Below are 16,925 nucleotides of genomic sequence, written 5' to 3' on the forward strand. Positions count from 1 at the left end.
AGGTAAAGTGCGGCCCTTCCAGGAGTTGCAAAGAGAATTTAATCTGCCTGGGACGGACCAATTTGCACACTTGCAGATCCAGCATTATATAGTAAAATTAGGGGTCACGTGATGCTAGGCTAAGGGGAAGACGCCGCACGTAGCAGCTCCGCGGATCCCCAGATAACATCGACCCGTAGCGACATCAAAATCGGGGGAAAACTCAGCGAAACTGCCGCTAAAGCAGTGGGAACTCCCCTACAACAAAATCTATCGAAATCGCCGCTGCAAACGGGCTGGAATGGCGTCAAAATCGAGCCGCAAGGAAGGAGCGAGGAGCCGTGTGGGAGATGGCAAAATGGCGGACGCAGGCTCCTCGGGTGAATCGCTGAGCTCGATATGGGCGACAGAGATTGCAGGGGAAGTATCGAGCCTTTTGGAGGTATCGGTGGACAAGAAATTGCAACGGATCTCAGACCAAATTGAGCAGCTGGACGGAAAAATAGAAGGCTTAAAAACTGACATGTCAGGCTTTCAGCAGCGCCTTTCTGATATGGAAGACCAAAGTATGCAGCATGAAAGCCAACAGAAACAGATGTTAAAAAGACTGGAAAGCCTAGAGTCCAAGCTTGAAGACGTAGAGAACCGCTCACGCCGTAATAATTTAAGGTTTGTGGGATTGCCTGAGTCCATTAGGGAAGTGGATCTCAGGCAGTTTTTGGAGAAATGGCTGCCTAAAGCTTTGAATTTGAAAGAGCTGGAAAACTGTTTGAAGATTGAGCGGGCACACCGGCTGGGCAGTACCAGACAAGGGAAAGAGAGACCACGAATTGTAATATGCAGAGTCCTGAATTATACCCACAAGCAGGATATTTTACATACATGGCGCTCGCGGGGCAAGATCCAGTATGAAGCTTCTACAGTACTTTGTTTCCAAGATTTTTCAGCAGCGGTGGCGGCCCAGCGCAGACAGTTTACGGAGGTCTGCAAGCAGCTCTACGAGAAGCAAGCACGATTTGCATTACTATTTCCCGCCAAGCTGCGCATCCAGTTTGAAGGCAAGCCACACTTTTTCACATCCCCTGTGGAGGCGAAGCAATTTGTGAACCGAATGGAAGTTCACGAGCAGGAGAGCGGTGACGGAGAGGTATCTGGCAATCTGCCGGGTCAGCGCCCGGCGGGGAAAGATCTATGCAGAGAGGAACACAAGTCACAGGGGGAAGATCACTGAGAAAACCCACCAGGAGCAGCAGAGGACAGTGCACTGAAGGTGTCAATTACTGGTGGGCATGAGGGCAAGTTAGAAAGCTAGATGCTTATAATTTGAAAACTTTCTCCAAAGTTGAGTTATTAAAAGTTATACTGTAAGGAGATGTCGCCGGGTGAGGGGAGGGGCAGGGGGCGTGACCAGTTCTCAGTGAGGACACAGTTACTAATGAAGAGGGGTTGGGGAAGAGGGGGGGGGGAGTATAAGTATGTGCCTAAATATTTTCTGTGTCTAGTATGGTTTGTTATGTTTTTTTCTTATTGTAATTCTTCCTTCCGAGCAGCAAAGGTTGAAAGATGTAAAATGTTCTGTTTCCAATGGAATGGTGGATGGAGGTTGCACCCAGGGGCTGGGGGGTGCGGTCTCACAGGGAGAGTTCAACAATCTATATATAGCACAGGAGTCCTACTGACCGATGGTATCAGTTAAATTAATTTCCTGGAACGTGGGGGGGATATCCTCACCCATTAAACGCACCAAGGTGCTGCAGGCCCTGCGGCGGCACAAAGCAGATCTTGCTTTGTTGCAGGAGACACATTTGACAACTCAGGAGCACAATAAATTTCAGCAGGGATGGGTGGAACAGGCAATAGGATCCCCAGCGGTAGGTAAAAAAGGGGGGGGTCTTGATATTAATCCGGAAAGGCCTACAGGCTCGGGTAAAACGAGTCAAGCGGGACTCCGAGGGCAGATATGTACTAGTTGAAGTGGAATTGGGGCAATCTATGTATATTCTATGTAATGTGTACGCACCCAATGTGTATGACCGTAAGTTCCACCGATCCCTCATTGAGCTGTTGGGTCCCTATCAAGGGGGAAATGTGATCCTGGGAGGAGATTTTAATCTGGTGTATGATGTTCAGATGGATAAAACAGGTCCCTCGGCTTCAGGTCAGAGCCCAGGGGTGGGGGGCTTACCCTTTCTCTGCTCCACATTGGATTTGATTGATGTATGGAGAGTGCTACACCCGAATGTAAGGGACTATACTCATACATCTAGAGCACATCTTACGCAATCGCGTATAGATTACTTCTTCATCTCGAGAACTCTATTTTCAAAAGTACTAGTAGCGGAGATAGGGCCGTGCGAGGTATCGGATCACTCAATCATCTGGTTCCAGCTACAGGGTCTGGGAGAGGAGGGGGAGGTTGGAGATTCCCCTTTGAGCTATTTTGGGACCCCCAATTTAAAGCATATGTAAATGACAAATGGAAGGAATATGCAACTCACAATAAGCAACATCAAAACCAACCTAGTTTATATTGGGAAACATCAAAAGCGGTGATACGGGGAGAGATAATTGCTTACAGGGCTAGAGTCAAGAAGATGAGGGATAAAGAGATCATCAGACTGGAAAAGGAGGTCCGTTCACAGAGGATTAGATGTGGGACACGTATGACACCTGGGGAGAAGGGAGCTCTCTTAGCCACTCAGAAAGCACTGAATGAATTACTCCATCAGAGGGCTGTTAAGTCTCATAAGTATTATCAATATCAATTTTTCATCCATGGTAACAAAGCTGGGGCACTGCTAGGGAGATTGGTGCGGGGGAAAAGAGGTACCCAGGGAATTTTAGAGGTAAAAGATGAAGGTGGCCAGCTTCGCAGAAAATCTAAGGACATTGCAGAATGTTTCAAACGGTATTATGAGAAATTGTACAGGGAGCCACTAGACACAATGGAAGACAGTATGCTGTACTTGACTAACCAGGCCTTACCTCGGGTGTCAGAATCCCAGAAGTTGTATTTAAATGGTCCAATTACAGAGGGTGAGCTGATGCTGGCGCTCCAGCAGAGTAATATACAAAAGGCACCGGGGCCTGATGGATATACCATAGCATATTACAAGTTAGTCCAAGACCAGGTGACAATCCCTCTGTTAAATCTTTATAATGACATGGCAACTTCTGGGGCAATGTCAGATGCCTTGAACGTAGCAAAAGTAATAGTGTTATTGAAGCCTGGGAAAGATGGGTCTGAGGTAGAGTCGTATAGGCCCATATCTCTACTAAATTGTGATGTCAAAATTTATGCTAAGATCTTAGCCAACAGGCTGTCACGAGTATTGCCAGACTTGATTGCGCCCCCACAGGTGGGATTTGTGAAAGGCAGGTCGGTGGGGAGCAATGTTAGGGCACTATTGGCATCCCTGGAGATTGTGGAGAGGCGGAAAGGCCTTCCCTGTTGGTCAGTTTTGACGCAGAGAAGGCCTTTGATCGGGTGATATGGAATTTCATGTTCACGGTTATGGAAAGAGTCGGAGTGGACGGGTACTTTCGTAGGGCAGTGGGTGCGCTCTATTCTAACCCACAGGCTTACATGTGGGTCAACGGGGAGAACTCGGCACGGTTTCAGATCAGAAGAGGCACCCGGCAGGGGTGTCCATTGTCCCCACTGCTGTTTGTGTTAGCTCTGGACCCTTTGATCAGGGAAATTGAGAACCACCCAGAAGTGGAGGGGTGACATGGGGCACTTCATCGTTCAAGGTTTCCGCGTTCGTGGACGACATATTAGTACATCTAACACACCCCGCTCGATCGTTGAGAGCTCTGTTGGAATTGTTTCAGGAGTACGGCGATTTTGCAGGGCTCAAAATCAATTATTCTAAATCTTTGGCATTGACAGCTCACACAAGTGTGAAGACAGAGTGGGGAGCTGGATTCCCGCTCAAGTGGGCTTCGGATTTTCTTCCTTATTTAGGAGTGAGAGTCTCTATGAGAACGTCCCTGTTATACCAACTGAATTTCAATCATCTGTTAGATAAGCTAAAGAGTCGATTGAGCTTGTGGGGGACATTACCGCTTACGTTACATGGGCGGATACATTTGTTTCGAATGGCTGAATTCCCGAGGTGGCTATACACATTCCAGGTACTACCCCTGTGGCTTCGGCGTAAAGACCTAAGTCAGCTCTATAGGTACCTGAGGAGGTTTGTATGGAGAGATGCTAAACCGAAACTTCCTTTGAACTTACTCATGGGCTCATGGAGGGAGGGAGGTATGGGACTTCCTAATATCCGCAGATACAACCAAGCTTGTCTGCTGCGCCACTTAGGGGACTGGCTAATGGGGAGGCAGGACTATACACCACGGGATATGGAATATGAGTTTTTTAAACCGTGTCATCCACATTACTTATTGCATTGCGAGAGGAGAGCAATTCCGATATACATGCGAAATAGTGTGCTATTGGGCCCCTTGCGGGAGGTTTGGAGGGACTTGAATAGGATATGGGGCTTGGAGGCAGATGTATCAGACCTACTGCCACTGCAGGACAACCCACAATTTGCCCCAGGGTCTGAAAATAAAATATTTCGCAAATGGGCGGATTTGGGGATCACGAGGCTTGAGCACGTTCTGGATACAAGGGGGAAGATCCTATCATTAGGAGCCTTAGGAGTAGGTATTTGTATGAATCACCTATTCGCATATCATCAATTGACTCACTACGTACGGTCTCTGAACCAAAGTAAGCTGGAAAGTGGGCATGGGCGTAGAATTAGGGCCTTTTTTGGGATAGTCCCCGGAGATAGGTTGTCGGTATCGGGCCTGCAGAAAGCTATAGGGGTGCAGGAGGGACAGAGGAATACGGAGGCTATTCGCCAAAGATGGGGAGTAGATTTGGGACAACCAAACTTGCAATTAGATTTCCCTAAATTGATAGCTCGTATTCCCCAGTTGTCGGTTAATGCAGGTCTTCGGGAGTGTCAGTACCGTATAACATACAGGGCGTATATGGCCAAAGTCAATTATTCAAATTTGGGGGGGTTGCAGATCCGCTTTGTGCGAAATGTGAGCAGGGGGAGGGTACGCTAGTGCATTCCCTTTGGGCCTGCCATAAGATTCAGGCATTTTGGAAGCAGATATTTCTCTATCTAGAGTCTCTGGTGAAGCTACGGATACCATTCTCACCACAGGGGGTATTATTGGATAAGTATGAAGTATTTCGACTTCATGGTAGAGGGACCCGGCAGCTCATTCGCAAGGCCAGTCTGGTCGGGAAGAAGCTCATAATGGGCGCTTGGACGAGTGAGTCCCCACCAGATTACTGGCATTGGAGGAACAAATTACATGAACTTTTATTGTTGGAGCGCAGGGGGGTTGGGTCTTCCCCCAGAAGGCGAAAAGCATTTTTGGCGGTGTGGAACCCTATATACAATCCTTGTCACATAAAGCTCGCAGTTTAATATTTAACAAGCTCTGATAGGAAGAGATGTGTGTGTTGTTTTTTTTTTTTTTTTGGATTATTGTTGGTTTGGTGCACAGTCAGGAAGAGTGAGGACACAGAAATTGGGAAATTGCATTAATAGTGAGGGTTTGGACAGGGTCATGGGGGGGGGGGGGGGGTTAATAGACGGTTACTTAATTAGGGTGGAGTGTCATCAGAGTTCAGGCACTCTGCTAGAGCAGTGACCTTTAAATACTGCTGTGATAGTTGAAGGTTCCACTATTTATGTTTGTGATGCAGCATTGCAATATAGTGTTATGTTAGAGGGTCATACATGGATTTCAATACAATGTGAAAAGCAGTTTATGAGGGACTTTTGGGAGGGGGGAGGAGAATGCTGGGGGAAATGTTTGATGGTAGATTGTTCTATTCTACGAGAGTCGCACACACATTTGTACTGTATGTCTTATCTCCATTTGTTACTTGGAAATGTTCTTTCTGAAGTACCATCAATAAAACTGTTGGAGACTTTGGGGGGGGAGTGGGGAGGAAGGGAGGGAAGAAAAATGTAAAATGTTCTTGGAGAGCAAAGGTAATTGTTCTATTTTTCTGTGTTAGTTGCAAAATGGAAGTTGTCTCTTCAATAAAATATATTTAAACATATAGTAAAATTAGGATGGACTAACCTGAGTGAGGACGTGCAAGATATGTTGAACACAGCACTGACACTGGGGGCTCAGAGCACAGCACCTCTGAGGTTTCACCACAATACCTTCAAGACTCCACAGAGGACATTGACTATCGAGGCAGAGCGAAGAAATGGGCGACAGACTTGGCAGCGGAAGTATCGGACGAGATATTGCAGACCTTTTTGTCCTTTGCTTTACGCACCTCTGTATATACCCGATACTGGGAATTACAATATAAGTTCGCGCTGCGGCTCTACATTTCACCAGCCAGAGCGTCCAAGGCGGGGTTTGGGGGCACTGGAGCCTGCCCTCGCTGTGACCAGACCTCAGCAGGACTTGGGCACATGTTCTGGTCTTGCCCTCGGGTTGTGAGATTTTGGTCTCAAATCTTAGCTGAAACCAAACGGTATTGGGGCTGCAGCACTGTACAGAGACAACCATGGCTACTTTTTGGAAGATACGAGTGTGCAGGGTCTGCCCCTCCAGGTCTAAACTCCTTTCTTCACAGAGCGGAGTTGGTTGGAAAAAAGACCATCCTGCTGAACTGGAGAGAGAGCGGGGGCCCCTCTTTGGGGGCCTGGAGGACACACATGATCGAGCTTTTGAAATTGGAACGATGTGGAATTACAGATCTTTCCTCTGTGGAGGGCAGAAAGTTGGAAAAAACCTGGGTGAATTTCTGGGATACCTTACAACCAGCAGCAAGAAGTAGAATTCTAAATTGAGAGACTGTGTAGGAAGACAAGAAGACTTGAATACCTGTGATTTGTAAAGTAGGTTTATAGGGGTGGGAGAGGGGTGGAGAAAGGGTTTGAGAAAGGGGGGTGGGATAGAATATGTTGGAAGCATATCTTTTGTTAGAAGAGTTATTAATATGTTACTTTCTTAAAAGAACTGAGCAAAATTGTACACTGTTTCATTTACCTATTATCAATAAAAATGATTGAAACATTAAAAAAAAAAAAAAAAAGAAGATGTACATTTTCAAAAAAGCAAACACAAAGAACAAAGTCACAGCGAAGGAGACAAGATGGATGATGCCAAAAAACTTCTACTGGACTCAAAAAAGTTCAGAGCAAAAGTTTATTGAAACAATCTGGATTTGACACGAGGTCTTCTAAAAATGTGCAGCTAGCAAACTAAAACAAGCTGTGATTAGGCAAAACTTCTTTCCTCAAGTGTGCGCCGTCGATGTCTTTGAGATGATGCTCGCCTTGTTACGATGGCGCAAGGCTGGATCTGTGTATCTATGTCGACAGAAAACGGATTCTTTCTATGACTGAAGTAGTAGTAGTATTATCTTTATGCTGATGACACCCAGCTATACCTCTCCACACCTGACATCACCGCGAAGACCCAGGCCAAAGGTATCGGCCTGTTATCCGACATTGCGGCATGGAAGTCCAACCGCCACCTGAAGCTGAACATGTCCAAGACCGAGCTCCTCGTCTTTCCTCCTAAACCCACTTCTCCTCTTCCTCCACTCTCTATCTCAGTTGATAACACCCTCATCCTCCCCCGTCCCCATCTGCCCGCAACCTCGGAGTCATCTTCGACTCCTCCCTCTCCTTCTCTGCGCATATCCAACAGAGTGCCAAGACCTGTCGCTTCTTCTCTTCAGCATCAGCAAAATTCGCCCTTTCCTCTCTGACGCACACACCAGAACTCTAGTCCACACTCTCATTACCTCTCGCCTTGATTACTGCAACTTACTCCTCAGCGGCCTCCCACTCAGCTATCTATCCCCCCCCTTCAATCCGTTCAGAACGCTGCTGCACGTCTTATATTCGCCAAAACGATATGCTCATATCACCCCTCTCCTCAAATCACTTCATTGGCTTCCTATCAGATATCGCATACAATTCAAGCTCCTCCTCCTTACCTACAAATGCACTCAGTCTGCGGCTCCTCACTACCTCTCCACCCTCATCTCCCCCTATGTTCCCGCCCGTAACCTCTGCTCACAGGACAAAGCCCTTCTCTCAGTACCCTTCTCCACCACTGCCAACTCCAGGCTCCGCTCATTCTGCCTTGCCTCACCCTATGCCTGGAACAATCTTCCTTTACCCATACGCCATGCCCCCTCCCTACCCATCTTCAAATCTCTGCTTAAAACTCACCTCTTCAATGCTGCCTTCGGCGCCTAACCGCTCGAGAAATATAGAATGCCCCAATCTATCCACCCTATCAGATTAACTGTTCACTCGTCCTCTAGATTGTTCACTTGTCTTTAGATTGTTCTCTTGTCTTTTAGATTGTAAGCTCTTTGAGCAGGGACTGTCCTTCTATGTTAAATTGTACAGCGCTGCGTAACCCTAGTAGCGCTTTAGAAATGTTAGTTAGTAGTAGTAGTAGTAGTTGGGCACCTTTTGTGTTATCTCTGGACCACTATTAGATCTATTATTGGGAGTTACCTGCGATTGACAATATCTGCAAATATCCTGGTAGCAGATTCCATCTCTGAAAACCAACTTGTGCCTGCTGAGAAATCCGAAACACTTCTGAACCCTGGCAACAGCATGCTGGCCTTAGGTTGCTCTCTCCCCATCTCATCACCTCTCCCATCTCTTGTGCCACTCCATAGCTCTTGTTCCTCCCTGTTGATTCACATAAACTACCACCGTGGCAGTGTCCAACAACAATGCCTTACTGCCTTCTCTCAAAACTCTGAGACAAAGGGTAGCAAATGCCAGTTTCATCCTCAAGCCTCTAACCTATTTATGGGCCAGATAATTCCATATGCAACAATAATTCTGTGCTACTGACCTTGACACAGGGCTTCACAGCAATTCCAGATGGCATCTGTTCTACCCACCATCCACAGGCAGAGTTTTCAAATCCATTTCCTTCAGCACTCTGCATTTCTGCAGCCACCAGGAAAGACTTTACATTGCATCTCCCCTCAATGGCAACACCTGATTCCAATCCTAACCACAAGGGGACCAGCAATTAAGAATTGCTTTCTGCAAAGGACACATGTGCGCTCTTGCCCACAGCACTAAGCCTATGGCCACTGCCATCAAGTCCAGAATTTACAGGTAATCCTAGGGCTGTCGGTCTGATACTTTGGCTCAGGGATCTGCTGAAACAACCTCCGAACCTTTTCTGCAATCAAAAATATCTTTCCTCATCATGTGTCAAGAACTCCCAGATACTCTAGCATTTGTAATGGAATTGCTTTTGTCTGTATTAAGAACCCAACCTAATTTTTCTACAAAATAGATGACCTGCACTGTGGCTTCCTGGCTTTTCTGATACAACTTTGCCTGTATCAGGCAATCGCTGAAATACAGGTGGACTAACAGCCCTCTCCAATTTAAGGTCACCATCACTATAATAATCTTTGAGAAGGTTCTGGGCATTGCACAAAGTTTAAAGTGTTGTCCTAGGACCATGAACCTGAGAAACCACTGGAGACTGACTCAGATTGGAATATGCAAGTAAACCTTCATAAGTTTGCTAAAGGTAAAAAATTCTCTTTGCTGTACCATCACTATTATGGACCTTAAGGCCTCCATATGAAAACTTGGCACCTTTAGGGCTGTTTACCCTCTTGGGATCCAGGATGGGCTGAAAATGTTTCTTCCTTCTTCGGTATGACAAAATAGATGGGAGCATCTGCCTACTTCTTGCTCAGAAGTGAAACCAGAATAACTGCTTTTAACGTGATTAGCCAATCTAGAGTCTTCCTAACTACCACCAGTTTATGTGGAGACCAATAAGGAGACTCCAGAAATCCATGGAGCAGGGATCGGATGAATTCAAGCACGTACCCACTGATCTGAAGTTATGAAAACGTACTCCTGGGTAAAACTGCGTCAGGTGGACTTCCAAACTGGCAGAACTGGAGGATATGTCTAACACCTCATTGTAAACTCTTGTGGACACTATCCCTGCATATGTAGTCGCTTTACTTACTCCATGACCACCCTGAAGAACTGTGCTCTTATGGACCCCCCTGCCTCAAAAGGATCTCCTCACTCTGCCTGGTCCATAAACATTCAGCTTCCTTGAAGCAACTCCTGACTGACTGTTCTCTCACTGACCAACCTCAGTCCTCTGGAAGTCTAGTTACCTTAAACTCAGATAGACTCTATACTAGTTTATCCAGATCTTTGCCAAACAATAACTTGCCCTTAAAAGGAAGCTTACTGAGCTAAGCCTTGAAACTACATCCATTACCCAGTTTTTTAATCAAACAAAACACCAGGCCACAACCATAAGACCCACTGGATTTAGAAGATGTCATAATTAGATTATATGTGGTATCTGCTAAGAATGCCAAAACCATCTCCAACCTAACCTCCGAAGACTACTACTACTACTTAGCATTTCTATAGCGCTGCCAGGGTTACGCAGCGCTGTACAAGTTTAAACACGGGGAGGGACAGTCCCTGCTCAAGAGAGCTTACAATCTAACGGTAATAGACTACACCTTGACTTCCTCTTGGTCCTCCAGTAATTGCTCTGACCACCTAAACCCAGATCTAGCTACCAAACCTTCACAAACTGCAGCCTGCAAAGCCATGTCAAACTTTCATCTTCCTATCCTGAGAATCCGTAAGCGCCACACCACCTTCCACTGAAATGGTACTCTTCTTGGTCACCACCAGTATTTACCTTCAGAATTTTCAACATCGCCTTCTCCTTTTTCAGAACTGGGTCAGTCTCAAGATGGAACAAACCACTTTCAAGCTGTATTAGCATGTCCTGTTCTGCAGACATCTCGTTAATAGCCTTGGGAATTGGAAAGGCTCATGCTGGCTTCCTTATCCCTGCCAGAAGTGAATCTTCTAAGGAGCCAACTTCTTGGGCACTATGTCTGAAACTTTTAAGGTCTGGAGAAGCTGGATAATGACAGAGACTAACTCACTCCCTATCCATTCATCCTGTTCCAGGAACCACTCTCCTAGCTTCTCACCTCCAAGAACTCCAGTGACCCTCCCTCTATATGATCTTCTGCTAGCACTATCTGTAATTTTTTGGTCCCTGAGGGCCCCTCCTGAGGATCCTCTCTCTGTTGGGTGTCCTCTAGCTCTGAGGATCCCCTTTCTTTAAACAAAATGCCTTGTACATGAAAAGGACAAACTTGGGAGAATGCTTGTCCCCTATGGTTCTGTCTCAGCCCCAGGGTGAAAAAGTAACCCTGCAACTTCTCATGCACATTGTTTTTCTGTATAGCCCAACATTTCCTGCTGATTGTAAACATACAAAGCACAAGAGTGATGCTTGTCAGCCTGAGCAGCCATGCACCGTGTAGGCCCAAGCGCATCCAGAGTACACCCCAGAGAGAATGCTGGAGTAGCAATGAACAAAGCACAAACAATCCTGAGTACCCCTGCTGAGGGTGCCACCCTGCTCCGTTTCTTTTTTTACATCTTCTTCTTACCGGCTAGCTAAGACTTCTAGATGGCACTCAAAAGCTTCCCTACAGAAGGGAATTGAGGTGGAGGCACATATAGCAAACTCACAAAAATCTCAAGAAGGGTAAAAGAGGTGGCAGGGATAGAGAAAGGGGAGGAACCCATGTCCACTGGGTGTAACATCCTTCCGGGATGCTGGGAAAAGCTAATTGTACCAAGCCCCAGTTTTTAACAGTGCCTTACATTTGGATTTTGGTTTATTACTTATTTATTTTTAATCAAGAAGGATCTTACCTAAATAAAATGTGAAAACTATTGACGCCCCCCCTCCCCCAACCACTGCATCGGCTTACCAACCATTCCCAGCTACTTAGAATAACTCACACCATCTGCTGGAGACTGAGAAATACAGACTAGTCAACAGGCTACACAGGATACGTCAGTAGTGTAACTAGTCAGGTAGTTAGTTCTAAGTCTCTAGCAAATGGTAGGAGAAAGCAAACCCAAAACATCTATAATTATTTAACTGTTTTCTCTCTTAGCAGAAAGATGGTGAAAAACAAATGTCCAACACAAGCAGAAGGGGAGAACCTCTTCAATACAAGAGATCTTTGTTTTCATGTCCATTCATCAGAGTAGAAAGAAAACCTGAGGGATTAAGGAGACCACTGCTCATGGGAAGGGCCATTTTACAGTAGGTCTCAGTTCTGGGAAAGCTGTTCTGTATCAGTGCTGCTGGAAGATATCACCCATTTGTGTGCTCAACTCAGTCCTGCTTGCTGACAGAAAACATATGGCTCAAAAGCAAGCACGGAAATTCCACCTTTTTTCCCCTCCTGAGCAGAAATAGATCTCTTGACGTAATGAAAATACCAATCAACTGAAACTGTCTATTACATGACATGAGGCAGTTTGAAATAAGCTAGTACAACTGTACCTTACATATACTGTAATTAAAGAAGGTCAACCTAGCAAAGATGGGGGTAACATTTAGCCAATAAGTACCAGGAAATGCTTGTCTTAGCCCCCTACTTACAGCCAGGTGCATGGGGAAAACCCAGAATATTTCTGCCAGATCACCAATTCTCAGATCTTCTTACCTGCTATCATTCCAAAGGTAAGGTCCTTCCCAGTGTTGGACTGTCGACCTTTGATCCAGATGGCCTTCAGGCTGTTGAAGGTGTAGAAATAAACAAAATTGGAGCAGCAGATGGAGGAGATGACAGGGAACCATCCACGGTACAGAGCCAAGCTATACAAAATGGGAAGGCAAAGAAGGTCATGTCAGACACAGATCCCACAAGCATGAAAACAAATGTACTCACCTGTAGCAGATGTTCTCTTAAGACAGCAGGAAGTTCTGAGAGAAGACATTCCTCTGGTAAGAGAACATTATTTTGCTCTGTGCTTTGGGAACTTAAAGATTGGGGGTTAAAGGAGGAATTGTAGGTTATTGATAGGCAGAAAAAAAAAAGAAAAGAAAAAGCAAACTTTATCAACTAGTCTCTATACCCTTTTCTCCCTAGTTTTAAAACTTGAACTTTGTACCACAGCATTAACAGATAGCCAATAACAGGCACAGCAGGACTTAGTTCAGTCTTCATTTCCACCCCCTCCCAGCTCCCACCCACTCCTAGCACAACTCTTCATTTATAGTCATTATTCTAATCGGGATGACAAGAGGAGTGTTTTCATTAGAGTTTTAATTACATCTTTATTAGTTTTAATTACATTTAATTAGTTTCTGGGAAGCAAACACTAAATAAATTAAACATTATACCATATAATCTTAAAGCTCTTTATATTCATCTAATATCCCAGTACCTGAAGAAGTTTTAATTAAACAACTCTATAATACTAAGATGCAGACAACAGTCCAACAGCGAGAGGGGTGCTATCTAGTCTTTAGCACTGTCACATGTATGATTATCTCCCAGTTGGTGAGAGGTTACATGTGTGTGCTTGATGCAAACAGCTTCCAACTCTCAGAGAATGAGTCCATTCTTTTGAGGCTAGGGTAGCAGAAGAGCTGAGGGAGAAAGAGAGGTACATAGAGGAGGTCTACAGGGAGGTTGTAGAGAAGTCCCACCTTCAGTCTGGCAGCCCCTATGCTGCCTTGGAGGAGGGAGGCCTCCTAAATGGACAGCATCACCCTGGTGAAGTTGGAAAGAATCCTGTGGTCAGGACCAGCCCTCTAAGGGATGCAATTTCCTCTCATACCAATGATGTGTCTCCAGAAGCTTCTGCCCAGGAGGGAAGGGTTAGGACGGCTGTTGTAGTTGGTGATTCGATTATTAGGCATGTAGATAGCTGGGTGGCTGGTGGATGTGAGGATCGTCTGCTGACTTGTCTGCCTGGTGCGAAGGTGGCAGATCTCACGCGTCACTTAGATAGGATTTTAGATAGTGCTGGGGAGGAGCCGGCTGTCTTGGTACATGTAGGTACCAATGACATAGGAAAATGTGGAAGGAAGGTTCTAGAAGCCAAATTTAGGCTTCTAGGTAGAAAGCTGAAATCCAGATCCTCCAGGGTAGCATTTTTAGAAATGATCCCCATTCCACACGCAGGGCCCAAGTGACAGGCAGAGCTCCAGAGTCTCAATGCGTGGATGAGACATTGATGCAGGGAGGAGGGTTTTAGATTTGTTAGGAACTGTGCAACATTCTGGGGAAGGTGGAGCCTATTACAAAAGGATGAGCTTCACCTTAACCAGGGTGGGACCAGACTGATGGCATCAGCATTTAAAAAGGAGATAGAGCAACTTTTAAAATCGAAACTGGGGGAAGGCCGACAGTTGCTCAAAAGCACATGATTTGGAATAAGGATTCTTTCAAAGATATCTCCAAAACAGGGAAGATAGGGCATCCAACAGTGAGGTTGCAACTGAGAGCACAGTAGACCAGGAGTCTTAAAATAAAAACAGACAGATATTCAAGAGTGCACATTATCACTGTCAACTGCTGAGTAAGATGTAAATAGGAATAACAAACATAGTCTGAAATATCTATATGCAAATGCAAGAAGCCTAAGAAACAAAATGGGAGAATATATTGTACTAAATGAAAAAATAGATATAATAGGCATTTCTGAGACCTGGTGAAAGGAGGATAACCAGTAGGAAACTGTCATTCCAGGATACAAATTATATTGCAGTGATAGGGTGGATCGAAGTGGTGGTGGGGTAGCACTGTATGTTAAGGAGGGCCTTGAATCGAACAGATTAAAAATTCTGCAGGACATGAAAAACATCTTGGAATCCCTATGGAATCCCTATGGATTGAAATTCCATGTGTAAAGGAGAAAAGGACGAGTCAGAGAAACTGAATCAAATCTCTGTAAACCTGGAAGATGTAATGGGGCAATTTGACAAATTGAAGAGTAGCAAATCGCCAGGACCAGATGCTATATATCCGAGAATACTGATTGAACTGAAAAATGAATCTGCAGAACTATTGTTAGTAATATGTAATTTATCTTTAAAATCAGGCTTGGTACAGGAAGATTGGAGGGTGACCAACGTAACGCTGATTTTTAAAAAGGGTTCCAGAGGTGATCTGGGAAATTAGACTGGTGAGCCTAATGTCAGTGCCGGGCAAAATGGTAGAGAATACTATAAAGAACAAAATTACAGAGCATATTCAGAAGCATGGATTAATGAGACAAAACCAACATGGATTTAGTGAAGGGAAATCTTGCCTCACCAATCTATTACATTTCTTTGAAGGAGTGAACAAACATGTGGATAAAGGTGAGCCGATCAATATTGTGTATCTGGATTTTCAAAAGGCATTTCACAAAGTACCTCATGAAAGACTCCAGAGGAAATTGGAAAGTCATGGGATAGGAGGTAGTGTTCTATTGTGGATTAAAAACTGGTTAAAGGATAGAAAACAGAGTAGGGTCAAATGGTAAGTATTCTCAATGGAGAAGGGTAGATAGTGGGGTTCCGCAGGGTTCTGTGTTGGGACAGCTACTTTTTAACATATTTATAAATGATCTAGATATGGGAATAACTAGCGAGGTAATTACATTTGCTGACGACACAAAGTTATTCAAAGTTGTTAATCACAAGAGGATTGTGAAAAATTGCAAGACGACCTTACGAAACTGGGCATCCAAATGGCAGATGACGTTTAATGTGAGCAAGTGCAAAGTGATGCATGTGGGAAACAGGAACCCGAACTATAGCTATGTGAAGCAAGGTTCCACGTTAAGAGTCACCGACCAGGAAAAGGATCTAAGAATCATCGTTGATGATACTTTGAAACCCTCTGAAGGACAGCAAAGAAAGCAAATAGAATATTAGGTATTATTAGGGAAGGAATGGAAAATAAAAAAAGGATGTTATAACGTTTTTGTATTGCTCCATGGTGCGACTGCACCTTGAATACTGTGTGCAATTCTGGTCTCTGCATCTCAAAAAAGAAATAGGGGAATTAGAAAAGGTACAGAGAAGGGCAACGAAAATGATAAAGGGAATAGGACAACTTCCCTATGAGGAAAGGCTGAAACAGCTTGGGTTCTTCAGCTTGGAGAAAAGATAGCTGAGGGGAGATATGATAGAGGTCTATAAAATACTGAGTGGAGTGGGACAGGTAGACATGAATCGCTTGTTTATTCTTTCCAAAAATACTAGGACTAGGGGGCACGCAATGAAGCTACAAAGTAGAAAATTTAGAACCAATCGGAGAAATGATTCTTCATTCAACGTGTAATTAAACTCTGGAATTCATTGCCAGAGAATGTGGTAAAAGCAGTTAGCTTAGTGGGGTTTAAAAAAGGTTTGGATAACTTCCTAAAAGAAACGTCCATAAGCCATTATTGAAATGGACTTGGGAAAATCCACTGCTTATTTCTGGGATAAGTAGCATCAAAGTATTGTACTGTTTAGGATCTTACCAGGTACTTGTGACCTGGATTGGCCACTGTTGGAAACAGGATACTGGCTTGATGGACCTTCTTTCTGTCCCAGCATGGCAACACTTATGTACTTATGGATATTCTTACCAGTGGCATGACAAATCCGACAGACCCAGTGCTGGAATGCACCTCAGCTTACTTTCTATAAGCTTTTGGAAGCGTTGCACCATGCATGCACACTCTTCCCACCTGCCATTATCATGCAGGACCTGGTTAGCCTAATATGTATAGCTTATAGAATTCAACTCATGGGGAGGTGGATGGGTATATAAGACTATCCATCTTGCTGCCCTCAGAGAACACCTGCTACAGGTGAGTGTTTTCTTCAAGAAAAAACAAGATACAATATTCTTAGCAATGGGAATTCCTGACTATTCGTGTTTTAAACCAAAAAATAGAGAATAAAAAGGCCTGCAACACGCAGAGCCTATGAAGTTCTGCAAATTCCTCTTGTTTTGGTTTTGTTGTTGTTGTTTTCTTAAGCAGCTTGGTACAGAAAGAAATAGGCCTAGAGAGGTGGAATTGGATTTGCGTTACTTC

General features: G+C 44.7%; 1 protein-coding gene across 7 annotated transcripts in view; it reads right to left on the minus strand.

Moving 5' to 3' along the window:
* SLC25A17 (solute carrier family 25 member 17) overlaps positions 1-16,925 on the minus strand; it is a 111,027-nt gene that overhangs the window by 36,720 nt on the left and 57,382 nt on the right. For all 7 annotated transcript variants that reach the window (XM_030202967.1, XM_030202951.1, XM_030202936.1 and 4 more), the window contains exon 4: positions 12,566-12,717. In XM_030202967.1, coding sequence (XP_030058827.1) covers positions 12,566-12,717 — 152 coding nt within the window. The remainder of the gene's footprint in view (positions 1-12,565; positions 12,718-16,925) is intronic.

Source organism: Microcaecilia unicolor, chromosome 1 (genome assembly GCF_901765095.1).
Source record: "Microcaecilia unicolor chromosome 1, aMicUni1.1, whole genome shotgun sequence".
NCBI lineage: Eukaryota > Metazoa > Chordata > Amphibia > Gymnophiona > Siphonopidae > Microcaecilia > Microcaecilia unicolor.